The following is a 16,275-nucleotide window of genomic DNA, read 5'->3' on the forward strand; positions in this document are numbered from 1 at the left end:
AAGCACTGTACGTAAAATTTGTTCGTAACAATCTTTTGTTGAAAACAATAAAACATATTTAAATTTGATGCTTAACTATGGGATGCTTTGGTCCTAACAGTAGTAGGGACGCGACTAGGACCGAGATACACATTCGAGCCGAAATTTTCGCATCTGGATTAAAATAATTTATTGGTCTAACAGCGAGAGTCTAGTGGCTTAAAAATATAAACAAATCCTTAAACAATATACAAGCTTTATTCATAATATAATGGCACCATAATAATATTACAATAACATTACTTAATTAGGATGTTCTATACATCAGCATGTGAAAATAAAATATCTTACATATTAGATTATAAGAATATCAGACTAGGTGGAATATTTTCAAATGGGTTTCATAACCATATACAAGGTTAAAATAGTATTAATTTTTTCTCAATTAAACAAAATCGCACAATATCTTTGGTTTCTTAATTTAGGCAAAAACAAATGCTTAGAATGACGTTCTTTATTCTCCTTCGGAGTAAATTAAAATACGCGTATTCTACATTTAAAAAAATGATGTATCTACGATACATAACAGCTAAATTAAATAAAACATTTTTCAATAAAAACCAAACCTTTCTTACGCTGAATAATACTAAAAATAAATAACTAATAGAAACTAGATTTTTTTAAAACTATCTTTTCGGCACATAGAAATTAAATATACATAATATAACAATAAAGATTTAAGGAGTAAAATAACAAAAAGATTTTTATAAAAGATTCACATAAAGTCTAAAGGTGGCCTTACATTGAGGCAATTAATTCACATGCTGCAGTTGCTCTATTTATTTCAAAAGTCGCGCGATAATAATCATTACATTCCCTCTTCAAGTTACTCTAGACTTAGTTGCTGATGACTTAGATGGTTTGGAATCTAGAGAAAATAAAGTTTAAAGAACTATCTAAAAAAATATTAATTCTCGGCCACGGATTTGAAGGAAAAAGTCTGCGAATAAGTTACATCGGCATAGAAAACAGTCCGGATCTGGTAGAACCGAGCCGTGGGTGCATTTTGTTTCACTCTCGTTCCTTCTAAAGGCAGACGTGCCAAAAGAAAGTATGTCAACAGGTGAGGACCATGTTTTTGAAGTAAGTAGGTGTCAACTTTAACATAGGCTGCGGGGAAATTAGGAAATAACAAGGTTTAAGATAAACGTTATGTAGGTCTAATTATATTACATCATGCTTTTCTGCAGTTCACAAATTCTTAATGATTAGTACAAATTTGTTAATTCTCAAGAATTTTATTTTAAATTTGTACTAAACGACACATTATGCGTGTCCAGAGGCCTCGCATCATTAAGAAGTTCTCAGCTGTATTCAATTAAACAAAGAAGTTGTAATCTACAGAAATACATAATGGTGCGAGGCCTCTAGCCACGCACAAGGAGTTTTTAGTGCATGAAAAATGATCTTTTCATATTATCCTCCTGGGATCTAGCGTCCGTTTAAATGGACATGCCAGTTTTATGTTTCCAGTTTCGTTAATTTATTATTTAAGCAGCTTAGACCTCGCATCCACTACGTTGGACACTTCGGTGCTGCCGCTCAGTCCGATTCAGTCGACTTTAATTGTGCACATGTGCTGGGAATCAGTTGTTTGTTTTCTGTTGTGATGGCGGCTGCACGTGGTTCTCGTTATGATGGTATGTAGCCTATTTTTTAACGTTTTGTAATGATTTTTGTGAAAGTTTTTATTTGCAAATGTTTAATAGACAAATTTAAATAACATTACAATAATAAAAAAATTAAATACGTTTTGTATTACCATAAGTTATTCGTGTCCATTTAAATGAACATTGGGTCTATCTCATGCACATTTTAAATTAACTCTTTAAAGTTATTTTAGGAATTTTTGGCAATCAAAGAGTGCTTCGGCCAGGGGAAGATGACGAAAAATTGGAGCAAATACTAAAAATCATTGGAAATGATGACTCTGACATTGAAATGTGTGATAATGAAGAAGAAATTCACTATTGAAGAAATTCAACTATGGATAATTTAATGGGGAGAGAAGAAGAAATAATTAATTAAGAAGTAGTAAGCAGCAGTGAGGAGGAAGAAGATAGAATTCTTCTTAGTGTCCTGAGAGAAAACTTAAAAATGGCCAAGCAATCTGTAGATCCTTTAAAGCGAAAGTCTTGGAGAAGAGATGATACTTTTGCACCTCCAAATTTTGAAGGCCCTCTAGTGAATGCAGCGCAGAGCTCTGTTATGATTGGACTGCAAAATCGTATTTAGTCATGTACTTTGAAGATGAGTTATTCCAAAAAGTGTGTGATTGCACAAATGCAAGGTACGTTGAACTTAAAAGAGTATCTCTTAAATTGACTCTTAATAGTAACAGTTTGTTTGATGTCCTGTCTAAAATATCCCAAAATCAAAATGTACTGGGCAAAAACCACTAAAGTTTCAGCTATTGCAGATACAATGACTCGATATAGATCTTTTGCTATAAGAAGTAACCTTAAAATCGTCATTTTAAGTCAATTGATGGCAGCATCGCTGAAGAGGTACGCAGGTCTGACAAATTTTGGAAAGTAAGTCCTATTATAAAAGCAGTATGGCAGGGGTGTTTGCAGCTACCGAGAGAGAAAGTGGTTGCTGTAGATCAACAGATGATCCCATTTACAGGGACTTGTAAAATGAAGCAGTTCGTTAGAGGAAATAGCTGTTTTATTTTTTAGTTGTACAAAGAAATGCATGGAACAGTTTACTGAGGAAGAAAGAAAAAGTGTGTTAACTAATCTACTCAGTCGTACGACAAAAAATGAACAAGATACTTATTTCCAAGGACTAATGGAAACTAAACAAATCGAGAGAAATCGCGTGAAAAGTGCGGAAAACAAACAAGAAAGAAAATCAAACTTTTCGTACTTTGTCTTAAAAGGCTCAAATAGAACGTAGGCAAACAGGCATTTATTAAGTCATATCGCACTGGCAAGTTCAGCGTCTGAACACCCTACTTTTGGCAGGTAAATCACCAAACGATCTTAGAGGTAGGCATAATAATAGACCTCGTACATTATGCGATGTACTCAAAAAATTAAAGAGCATATTCAGGCGTTTCCGGTCAAAGTTTCACATTATTCCTCCAAAACCGTACGTTATTTAGATGCATCTTTGACTGTAAAGAAAATGCATAGCCTTTTTGTCGAAAAATATCCAGAGTTGGAAAACTTAGTTAAATACGAATTCTATTTAAAGTATTTCAACGAAAACTTCAATTTGAAGTTCGGAAGACCCCAGGTTGATGTATGTTCGGAATGCGAAAGACATGGAACGAGGCTTAAAGATGTTAATCTTAACGATAACGCAAAGAGAGTGGTTGCAGCTGAACTAATAGTTCATAAAAGGCGGGCGAAAAAGTTTTATAACAAAATTAAAGAAGTGCAAACCCTTTGTACTGAACGACCAGAAGTGATGGGACTAGCCTTTGATTATATGCAAAACATGCCACTCCCGCATATTCCGGTCCAGGAAATATTTTATTTTAGGCAGCTCTGGGTATTCGCATTCCAAATACACAACCTTAGGGATAATACTTGCCATTTTTATACTTACCATGAAGGTCAAGGTCAAAATGGACCTAATGAAGTGTCTCATTTCTTAATGATTACATAATGAAACATATACCCCCTGAAATCACTGAACTGCATTTATTTTCCGATGGATGTGCAGGGCAGAACCGAAACCAAACAATGGTTCGTTTCCTCTTAGAATTACAGGCAACCAAGAGATTTAACAAAATTATTTTCCAGTAAAAGGCCATTCGTTTTTGCCGTGTGACCGGAATTTTGGCTGTGCAAAACGGAATTTTAAAAAACATGATCAAATTTATATTCCAGAAGAATATGAGAACTTAATATTGACCTCCAGGAACAAGCAGCCATTTACTGTGAAGCAGATCCGATACACTGATATTACTAATTTTAAGAACTGGTGGCCTGATTACTATAAAAAAACATGTAGTACTCGAGGTACCGGTGCTAAGAAGGAAACGGTTGCTGTGTCAAACTATAGGCAGTTCCTGTATGAAAGTTCAAATCCAGGATATGTTAAAACGTGGGAATATATAGATAATTTACACTCCCAAACTTTTAAATTGCTCAAAGAACATAAGAACAGCCCACCTCTGCCCAATAATAAGGCATATAAAGAACCTGTTCCGATTATTGAAAAAAAAATTCTGGACATCAAGAAGGTAATGACTTATACCCAAGGTGAAGCATTGGAATTTTATTACCACATCACTTCATGGAAAACTACAAAAGCTGAAAATGATAATTAAAATGATTGAGCTATTAGTTTTCAAGTTGCATTTTTCCTCTGTATTGAATAAATATATAAAAAATCAATAAATGTTTACCTATATCTTTTTATATATAGAATTGAGTTCAAAAACCGTACAAGTCCGTCCCCCTTTTGATCTGTCATTGGTAGGTAATTTTTTTTCTGAAAAACTACCCTTAAAAACACATTGCCAACCATGAGATCTACAACTTTTCTATGCATGCCGATAGTCTATGCTAAGTAGTTTTAGCTTTAAAAGGTTTTTATCGATTTTCTCGAAACGCGGATTTTGGACATGTATGGTTATCGAACTCACCGATTCAACTTAAAAACATAATTTAAACCGAATCCTTAGTTCTAAGTTCTCACTTCTAATCATGTTCTCGATTTTTAAATTTATTCTCGTATTTTTAAAAGTATTACCAATTCCAAAGGTAATTATCCTGCCAAGAATAATTATGCCGCCTTTAAACTCCTCTCTAACAGTCTTCGCACTTTTTGCAGGTCTTTTAGGGAATCTTTGAAGATTCACATACCATTATCTCCTTGAATAGTAAATAGTAAATAACACATTGGTCAATAAATCCCGAGGCTTTATGTCCTTTTTCTTCCGTCGCGTGCAATCTCTTAGATGAATTTTTTCTTATAACAGTCCATACATTAGTTCACAAGTTACATAGCTTTGAGTGACGGTACTCTTACCCAGGCAACCATAGAATGACGTATGACGTCAAAAAAGATACATTAGCGAAATATTGCGAAGATCGATAAATTGCAAAAAATAGGATTTCAATTTCACTGCTTCTGCGAACTTATAAGAGCTACAGAATTAAGAAATTATCAAAATCTTTACTCATGCGTATAAAATGTCTGAATAGGTTCTGTCACCAGCAATAAGTTTTTTAAAACTGGAATCTCGATTTTCATGAGAATTCACCTACAACTCTACACTATATCTTGCTTTTTTTGTCTTTTTCAATGACAAAAATCAACCGTTTTCAATAACATCTCGGAATACAATAAATTAGTTTAAACATTTGACGAAATTAGAGATAGTAAGTCGGTAGTAATTAGAGATAGTAGGTCGTATTCTGTAGCGTTTGCTCCAAATCGCATGCTGCAAATAGACACAGAGTTTTTTGTCCATAATTGCCTCACGTTAGACCGCCTTAAGCCTTTACGTAAATTTAACAAGATCTAAAAATACAACAACGTTGAACATTTCAGAACTGCGAGTTCCACATTTTTCTAACTTAATAACCCATTTTATTTTTTTATATATAACATACGGAAAAGCTGAAAAAGTAACAAATACGTTTCTTGGTAATTTTCTTTCCTTATTAACATTCATATAAAACAAATTAACATCTACCTAATTAAAATAATTTCGTAAATTAATTTCAATAAGGTAAATACAGATCGCAAAAAGATTCCACAGTAGAGGAAAGTGCGTTTTAATTTATTGTCACTTCCTAGTTAAAATGACCTTTTAATATTTAATATTATCTCATACTTTTTAAATGCCTTTAAAGCCTTACTACTTTAATAAACAAATCAGTCTGTATGAAACAAATTCAACTGCTTGGGGAGCCTTATGAGTTGTTATGTGGTGAATTTATCCCGGATCCATTTTAGGACTGGAGATCGCTCCGGTAACGATCTCGAGTTTTCTGAAAATTAAAAGGTAATTTTTCTTTTTCAATTTGGTTATTTAAAAACACATCGACGCCGTCACGACAAAAAGGCGTAAGTGCCAAAAAATCAAAATTGAGATTTTAATTGAAACGAATTCCTCTTTAAACGACTCATCTTTTGGTGTATTGAACGCAAGCGACAAAAAATTATATTCGCTCTAATTTGACCCTAAAGATTTGTAAGCGCCACTTTATGCCGATTTTCCATTAGTGATCGTTTAACTCCCACGGTGAAAGGTGCTCTTACGCCCGGTGCAAATTTTATATCAAGGTAAGTATAAATAATTAGTATTTATGGGTTATTTTGACTGGATTTAACTTTATAAGGTGAATTGTCATATTGAAATGAACATTTGTTTTTAATATAGGTAAAAAAGCCCTTAATTGTGTTTTTGGCGGTTACGCCTTTTGAAACTACAATTTTTAAACATTTACAAACCGCCATTCTCCCATAAGCAAGTAACACAAAGTTTAGATTAGTCTATCTGCTACAAAAGTTAAACTTCCGTTGTAAATTATTGCTTATTTTAATTAATGCAATATTAATTTTAATAATTACATAATGCACGCTAATGTTGTGCAAAAAATAGGTACATAATTTAACTTTAAAATTAAGTGAAGATGTGTCGCTTACGCCTTAAGAAACCAAAATGTAAAATCATTAAATTTAGTAATAAGAAATTAATAATAGTACTATTGTGTATAATAATTATTATTAGTTATATTTTAAAGTAATAAAAAAATATACTTAATTTAAATAATAAACTGTTATGATTGTTTGAAAAACAAAGTAGCTATAAAAAATAAATAATTTTTATTTAGTTACACCTGTGTCATGAAAGATTTTTTAAGAGAGTTTTATACAGTATAGTTTTTTGTGTTATTTAACAAAAAAAAAAATAATAATAATAACCCCCCTATGTTATAATAATAAGTTTTTTTTCAGATGTCTCGAAGTCGAAAAATGTTAAAATGGCGCAAGAACAAGTAGTAATTGCACCAGAATCACCAAATAAGGCTTTAGCTGATACAAGAACCAATATTATCATATTTAATGAAGCTTTGCAACATGACATTCTCTTTGGGGAACAAGGAGAAGGTCCTGTAAATATTGTTAACTATATCTTAGGTGACCAAGATATTTCTTTTACTTCGTTACAATGTATTTCCGATAAGACTGAAAAATGTGAGACTGATGTTTTACTTGAAACTGACGAAACTGTGACTGAAACTTGTAGTAGTGTAAGATCACGTTTAGTAGACTATTCAGACTCAAACAATGAAGATGCGCTGTATCCAGAGCAATTTAGTGACAAAATACCGGAAGATGAAAATAATCAACAAAAAAAAAAAGGATGCAGCAGGCCCATCAACCGAAAACAACAGTCCTTGTGACTCTGACGTATTATCTTCTACTAGCATGTCTTTTTCTGATGACAGTAACCAATCTAGTGCCGAATCTACCTCTAGCAGCAATTATTTAATAGGAAGGAAGAAAAAAAGGCAGAAAGTAAGTGCCTTAGAAACAAAAGACTGCGAAATTCAGGTTTATCTCATTTAAATTATAAAAATGAAACAGTAAAGGCCAAGTCTATTTTACCAAATCCCTGTTTGAATAAAAAATGTGTAAACAACTGCAATGCTTTTACGGAGGAGGAGAGATAGAACTTTTCTCGCTTTATTGGAGTATGGAGAGTTCAGTGGAAAAAAAAGTTTTTTGAATGGATGTGTTAATGTAGTACCAATAAAACGTAAGAGGACTAAAAAGGAATCGTCAAGGAGGGGCCTTACATACCAATATTATTTCATGAAGGAAGGGATGCAAGTTCGAGTTTGTCAACAGTTTGTAATTAACACTTTAAACATTACACAAAAAATAATTAGAAACTCCATTCAAGGAAAACTAAAAGAAAATAGGGACCATAGAGGAAAACATACGCCCAAGCACAAAATGAATGAAGATCAAATAAATGAGTTTGACAATTTTATAAAAAGTCTGCCGAGAGTGCCCTCACATTATTGCCGTGCCTCAAGTAATAGGTTGTATCTTTCAAGCGAAATTAGAGATGTACAAAATCTGTTTAGAATGTACGAATCGGTAGTAAAGAGTCATGGAAATAAACCGATTAAACTCTCAGCGTTTAGAAAAATTTTTAAAGAAAAATATTGGAATACAAAGACCTAAAAAAGTGTCTGAAATGTGAAAAATACAAAAATATTCCAGATGTTGAAAAAACTGATTCCGTAAAACATGACAACTTAAAACACACCAAAGAAAAAGATGAAGCAAAACGGATTTTTCTTGCAGAGCAGGAAAAATCTTCGAAAGACGGGTTTCTTGTCGTGTCGTTTGACCTACAAAAAGTTCTTTCTACACCACATGGCCCAAGTATGATTTTCGGTTTTTCAAGGAAGTATGCTGTTTACAATTTTACAGTTTATGAAAGTAAATCAAAAGACGGAATATGTTAACTATGGGGCGAAAAGAACGGAAAGTGCGGTGTTAATGATATTTGCACTAATTTATACACCTACTTACTTCAAGTTGATCGAGGTGGTAAGTTTCAATCACTGTCCTTATTTTGCGATAATTGCCCAGGGCAAAACAAAAACAAATTCATGCTAAATATGTTGTCATACTTTTTACAAAATTCACTGCATGTAACCGATATTTCAATAACTTATTTAGTAGCGGGGCATACCTATATGCCAGTAGATAGTGTTCACGCCGTTATTGAAAAATATACTGCATCCATGAACATTCAAGCACCCTCAGAATGGCCTACTGTCATTAGGAGACGCCACTAAAAAGCACCCGATTCCCGCCGGTGATCGTGTATGTTCAGAGAAAAATTCGATCGTTTGACGTGAATGACAAGAATAACGACAGGAATGTTCCCGCTTTTTTTGCGTTTGTTGGTTGTTTACTTTCGTAAAAAAGCTCCAACTAATTTGATCAATTATTGCGATTATACTGAACTTGTTTCTTTGTGAAATATTGACCATATTGTTGTTTATAGTGGTTTAAAATAATACCTGAAAAGCTGTATTAATTCCAATTCAGCGATTTTAGCTGTAAAGATAGACTGCCCTACCAGCCCTACTCAAAACCATCAGAATCAGGACCAAACTATCAACAAAAATATGTGCCACTTATGCAGTAAAATGTTTTCTTCCATTTCAGCTAAGAACAAACGTATTAAAGTTATTCATAAGCAGCAGCTCCCAGATAACTCAAAGTCACACATTTCTTGTTCCTTATGCAAAGAGACTAAGTATTCTTGTGAGACTTATCAAAGACTTGAAGCTCATTTACAGCTCATTTACAAGTCATGATAACAAAATAGAGTCCTCAACTTTCCATTTTTCCAGAGAAGAAAGATTTGAGGAATAGTTAAGAGAGCATAAAATAGGCACAAACTATGCACTTGTTCGCACAAGGAAAATTGAAGACAAGATTGAAAAAGTATATTGTTGCAATCGAAGTGATTTTAGAGGTAATTTGTAGCAATTTGAAATGTTCATTATGGTGTGTGAGCAAAGGAAGGGAAGCGATTCTGTTTTAGGTGAACTCCTTGGGGAATGTTCTTCCAATAATATTGAAGCTAGCCATAGTCTAGAAATTGAAATGTTTGTTAATGAGAAGATTACTGAAAATCAAGAAGTAGCAGTACAACAATTGAACAAGCAATCAACAAGAGAAATTGAAAGTGTATCAAACTTTTTAAGATCTTTAAATGATGAAACTTATGATATGTAAGTTATCTTTTTATAAAATTATATAAGATATATTAACATATACCTGTAAATGTCTAGGTGCATGAGACAACTGACATCAATGATGGAACAGGTAAATAATACAAATACAGGTAAACTAAAAATGGACAAAAAAGTTTATTTTCCATCAAAGAAGAAGAAGAAGAAGAAGGAGCAGTAAATAAAAATAATAAATTGTATATTTTTTTCTATTTATCAGTATTTTCTTTATATAATAGTAGGAATATTTTTATAGGTTTAAGTATATATGTATATGTGTATTATAATTTTTTATGTAAGTTTTAGGCAAATATTTGTAGAAACATTACCTATCTCATAAGTTTTTTGCAGTTTCTTTTTATGAGTATTAATCGAAACTGCGAATTGTAAATTAATATTTTAGCATAAAATAATTAAGTTTCTTTTGAAATCAGTCATATACATGTCTTTGCAGCATTTATAAAATTATTTTATAAATAAATTTAAAAAAGTATTATTCCAGAAAGGTTATTTTTTATTTTAATTAAATTATTATTCCATTAATTATTATTTACATTAATTCTTATTGCCAGAAACCGCTGCTTCTAGCAGCAAACATTGCTCTTTTGTTAGTTGCCCGCCATTCACATAATATTTAAATATCCGAATGGGACAGTCGGAGATAGCCGAATGGTGACGGGAATCGGGTGCTTTTTAGTGGCGTCTGTCATTAGGAATGCTAGAAAGCGGCCTAAGCCATATGAGGTAGTTCAAATTAATTTTTCTGACTTTTTGGATTGGAAAGCAGTAAGTTCTTTAAAAAAGATTAAGGCAACAGATGGTACCGAAATTAAAATAACATATATAAAAAAGGCAAAGCTTTCCAAATTAGATTTAACTTGCATTGAGATTTCCACAAGTTATGATTGAGAATTACAATTTTATAAAGTTGATTGGAGTTATCGAAAATTACCTTGCCGCACGTATACAAATGAATTACCAATTAATAAATTAAAATATCAAGATCTGACAAATTTATTAAAAAAATTGTCTATTAAAAAGCATTATCATTCCGAATACTTTTCCCTTACTTGTAATAACAAAGTACCTGATGTGCTACCTGAAACCGATATGGAAGATAACAGCAAAGATTAATAGCTTATTCAGATTTACATACTTTTTCTATTTCGCTTTTTTTAAGTTTAGTTTCCAAAGAATGTTTTGTTTTTTTTTTATAAAATATTTTTTTATGAAAAAATAATAATTTTTTAGTGTTTTGCTATTTTCTATTTAGATATTTTACTTCCTTTTAGAAAGAATTTGATTTTATTTTTGTTTTATAAATGTTTATGTTACTTATTTGTAATTTTTTTAAAATATTTTTAATAAAAACGATTATTTATTATTGTTTTTTATTTTTTTAAATTTTCATCTAAGCGCCAAGAACTTTTTTTAATAAAATGGGCAAGGGCGTATCTACAGTCTAACTACCATTTTTAAACTATACACATTTTTTAGAGAAGGCGTAAGTCCAATTAGAAAGGCGTAAAGACCGTAATGATAGAAAAGATTTTATTAGAAAAGGCGTAAACGACAAAACAATATTTATAATAGAAAACTAAAATGTTTTTTACATTTTTTAAAATAAAATTCTTCATTTTAAACACCACTTTATCAGTTTGTAAACAATAAAACTTATCCAAGCATTTAGAACAAGCAGTATTAATTTTAATCTCCTGTAAAATTTGCTGGTTGGCACTTACGCCTTTTTGTCGTGACGGCGTCGACATTTAGTTATTTAGGACACCAAAACGTAGCTCTGGCTCAAACAAAATACATGGCATAACAAAATCGATCCACAAAGTATATGCATTTAAAATGATTTCAATTTCATTGATGCATACTAAATAACAAAAGAAAACGTTAAAACAAACAAACTAACCACAATAAATTAACACATTATTGTATTGAACAATTCTGCTTACGTAGCTCGTTCTCGCATTCGTCCAGGTCGTCTGTCCCGGACTGATTATTATCACTAGATGGCACCATTCTCGGCAGGTACGGTTTATATTCCAGACCGGATCGTTCGTAAAACAATATGTAGGCCGAACTTGTGTCTATACGAGGGATCTTCGCATTGTTGTAGGAACATCTGAAATATATGGAAGAATTAAAAGAAATAGCAGACAATATCCACAATAAGAATATCTCATATTTAACTAGTCCTCACAATCTGGCATTCTCATAAAAATGAAAAGATAATCAAAGTCAATAACTATAGGCCTATACGTATTTAATCAGTAATTCCAAAAATATTTGAGCAATGTGTTATGTTAGTAAATATTGCCGATACGAACTTTGAAAAGAGTCATGAATCTCATGAAAAATACACCGACTGTAGCAAGGCATTTGACAAAGTCAGCCATGCCTTGTTGATGACAAAACTTTTTATTATGGTCTGTCTGATGTCCTGCTGAACTGAATAGCTCTCCAGGTGTCCCGTTTGGACTCCCTTCTGTTTATTTTATTCATAACTTATCTAGGCACTTTGCTCGCATGCAAATTCTTAATGTTCGCCCAAAATTATTTCCTGTTGTTGACAATTTGATTGATTTTCATGATGTCAGGCTAACATGTTTCCGAATGCCAGACGCTATTAACTAAATGAAACGATTATACCGGGTGGTGCGTCGCCGAGCGGAACATAGGAAATCTCATGTAAATTTTAAGGGGATCAATTATTATTGCTTCTCTGTACATTTTACATAAAAAATGTAAGATTACTTTTTGAAAAGACCAATCTGGCAAACCCTTGTGCAAAGTTTCAAAAAATTTTAATAAGCGAATCTTGAATTATTCAATTAAATGTAACTGCAAAATTAACAAATTTTCGGTTCAGATAAAACCAAATGGGCACCAGTAAAATGAATAATGTCACTGACGTGAAGAGAAGTGTCAATAAATCAGTGACAGTCGATATTTAAAAACAAGTATGAATTGGACGTAGTTATGCATAATGCGATCAAGCGCCAGAATGACAATTGTAGGAAAACACAATTAAGTTTCGAATGCCCTTAAAAATCGATAAAGTCTAATACAGATCTAATTTTTGCAAGCTATATCCAAGACACTATTTTAAATTATACTATGTAGGCTTTTAGCAAAAAATAATAAAGTTTAGGAGTTATGATAAAAATTTTTACCTAGTCTGGTTATGCTTTTTTACTTGTTATTAGGTTTTTTATTTTACAAAATTGAACCACACGCCAAACTTGTCGCATCGCATGTTTATGCAATGCCATGTTTTTCTTTTTAGACTATATATTTCGACTGACAGCCCTATTTTTCATTAAGGTAGTTTATGAACAGCTGAAAATTCTGTTAGAAACACCGACTTAAAATGAAATGTGACTATTTAAAACCCTTACAGATCTTTTAGAAAATCCTGTAAAAGCACTTTTTCTTTTAAAGTAAAAGAAACAACAAAATTACAGTAAAACTAAACCATTTTATTTACTAACATAATAAGCTAAGCAAATTACAACTGCATAGCTATAGTATACCTTGAAAAACTTCAAATAAAACTAGAGTTTCTTTGTAACAACTAACGATTATCTAAAAAGTTCTATTACTGTCCCATTTCATAGTAGCACTAGATAGTTTGGTATCTACTTACCTCTAAATTTATTTCATATGCGCGATTTAGTAAAATAGCAGTCAGGATTTTTTGAAAATTTAAATTAAATTACTCAAGAAAAGTTCGGTAAATGCATCTGCGAGAAAAATGATCCAAATTTGACAAATATCACGCGATATATATTACCTATTTTTCGGTGCCAGATCACGTGACCGAACTTAACTGCTATTTGCATTACTAAGCCAAGCGCCCAGTATCATGGCGTTTAATTGACCTACGCAATTTCGTGGCATTTAGTCGTTTTATGCAAAATTCAACTAGTGTTATCAACCGTTTGGCGCTTAGTTTAATTTAAAATATATCCTTAACTATAGATTTCTAACGCTCGAGATTTTTTTCGTAGATAAACGTGGTATTTGGCCGTCAGATGACACAATAATACCAAAAAAATGAATTTGGCGCTTGGTCGCGTTATGCATAACTATGTCCAATTATTCAATCGACGAAAAAATAGCCCTAATTAAGTGGCATTATGCGGGAAACAGTTTTAGAGCAATATCTGAAATGTTTTCAGTTTATTTCACCACCAAGCCAAAAAAAAAAACATTTCTTGTATTCGGCTGTACGTCAGATTTCACAAAGCCTTATAACAAATTGTTTGCTGGTGGCTGGTGTCTGGTTTTACCTGAACCGAAAATTTGGTAATTTTGCAGTTACATTTAACTCTTTGAAGTACTTATACTACGAGACGGAAATAATTGTCAGTGACTCATTGTTAGCATTAGGGCCGCCAAGACGTTTTAGGGGCGAGAGGAGTGGATTCCAGCGGCGGCGTATGCATTTTTTAAAAATGAATATACCTACTATTTAGGTCGAGTTTAGGTAATTAATAGAACGTTTATAAAAAATTAAAAATTTTGTTTCTAGTATAAGTAATTTTGCATAAAATATCCCTGATATTTTGCTCAATTTAGCACTTGGGTTCTTATAAATTATCGGCCATATAATTGGAACACATACATGGCGGCTTTTTCTATTGCAAAAAATACTAATAGAAAAAAGACAAAATTAGAGGTATAGTTTCTAAGGTTTATTAGTCTATAACAACTAATGTGAATGGGAAAGACAAGAGGCACTTTTAAAAATAAATTTAATCTACAGGGTGTTTTAAAATTGACTAAACAAGATATGACAAGATGATTTATTATTGACTGGACATTATTTTTTAAATTTGTCATTCGCTATCTGAGGTTTCATAAGAATTTAAAGAAGAATTATTGTCAGTATCACTATCACTGTTTGCGGAACCAGGAGTTATAATAAGTGGTTCAACTACAACTTCAACTTAAATATCCAAATCCCACATTTTTTGTTCTTCCTTGATCACATGTCCGATGCACTTTTGCCAGTTAGTTGCTGTTACGCCACCAATAGCTTCGTTTAATAAAACTTTTACGTCATTCAATTTAAACGTTTTATTTTTACTAGCAACTTCACCTTTTATTTGTGCCCATATAAGTTCTATAGGGTTTAGTTCGTACGGCGGTAAACGCAATATTTTAACACCACGTTCTCGCACCATTTCATCAACAACATATTTAATGTACTGGTTTTTGTGGATACGAACAATATCGAGCAATTGTACCTTGAGCATATCTTCGTCGAATCGTATGTCCCCTTTTGATTTTAACTAGTCTCTTATGTCTCCTTTTCGCCAAGCAATCGTTGGTATTTTTTCCACTCGCCGACTATGATAAGGCGCATTATCTATGACGATAACTGAACCGGGGTCTACTTGCACCAATACCGACGAAAACCACTTTTCAAAAACCTCTGCGTTCATATCTTCGTGGTAGTCACCAGTTTTCTTTTATTCAAAAACGTTCAGATTACCTTCCAGAAATCCAGAATCACTACCTATATGTGTAATAATTAGGCGACGGCCCTTGCCAGAAGGAGCTTTCAAACCCGTGGAAAGCCCATCCAAAAAGGCTTGCCGCGAATTTGTGACATTTAAGTCCTGCCATACTTTTGCACAGGTGTGTCCTTCATTCAGCCATGTTTCATCGGTGTAATAAATTTTTCTTCCTGCGCGCCGATGTTCACGAATTTCTTTTAAATATATCCTTCGCCACAATACGATTTCATTTTTTTCTATTAAAAAACTTTTGCGGTTCCTTTTTAAATATCGAAAATTCAACTCATGCAATGTTCGCTTTAAAACACCAAAAGATATTTTGGGTAAAGAATTATCAGCAGTAAGTTCTGTCTTAATTTTCTTTATTGTTGGTATCTCGTTCCTAAAGAAAAAACTGTGCACTTTCCAGCGAATGGCATATTTTATGTAATCATCTAGCACAATCTTTTTTCTGCCTCTTGTCTCCACTTGCTTTTCTTCTTTTGCTTTAAGACATCTAAAAACTGTCCTGGAACTTAATTTTGTTAAATTCCCGCATAATTATGCCGCGTCCTCAACAGACAAATCTGGATTTCTAGCACGAACACTTTCATATACAGTTTTCACTAATTGATGTTCGCCAGAAGTCAAATATTTCCTTTTTGCTTTTTTAGCAGGCGGACCAGAACTTGACGAAGCTTCGTCTTCCATTTTATAAAAAAATTATTTTACTTAAAATACCTATTTATTACAAATTACTCAAAATATTTATTAGAATAAACCCCCAAACACGTCTATGGAATGAAAGAGCAACAAATGCAGGTATGTTGGCTAGGCGTTGCCATTCTGCTAAAATTAAAGGCTGGTCGGATTGCTGCTCCATTTACCGCAATTATAGATTTACCGCGAGAGAAAAAGACAAGTAATAAACTTGGCACCGGCGCGCCGCGCAAAGTTTTACTAAGTACAACGTTCGACCAGAT

The 16,275-nt window shown here is 32.6% G+C and overlaps 1 protein-coding gene across 3 annotated transcripts in view; it reads right to left on the reverse strand.

Moving 5' to 3' along the window:
- Positions 1 to 218: 218 nt before the first annotated feature.
- Positions 219 to 16,275, reverse strand: part of LOC126745283 (ubiquitin carboxyl-terminal hydrolase 32) — a 144,466-nt gene continuing 128,409 nt past the window's right edge. For 2 of the 3 annotated variants that reach the window (XM_050453050.1, XM_050453048.1), the window contains exons 30-31: positions 11,741 to 11,910; positions 219 to 5,996 (exon numbers count right to left, since the gene is read on the reverse strand). In XM_050453050.1, coding sequence (XP_050309007.1) covers positions 5,929 to 5,996; positions 11,741 to 11,910 — 238 coding nt within the window. In that variant the 3' untranslated portion in view covers positions 219 to 5,928. Of the gene's footprint in view, positions 5,997 to 11,697; positions 11,911 to 16,275 lie in introns of all 3 variants that reach the window. The other variant, XM_050453049.1, reaches the window with a different exon arrangement.

Source organism: Anthonomus grandis, chromosome 15 (assembly GCF_022605725.1).
Source record: "Anthonomus grandis grandis chromosome 15, icAntGran1.3, whole genome shotgun sequence".
NCBI lineage: Eukaryota > Metazoa > Arthropoda > Insecta > Coleoptera > Curculionidae > Anthonomus > Anthonomus grandis.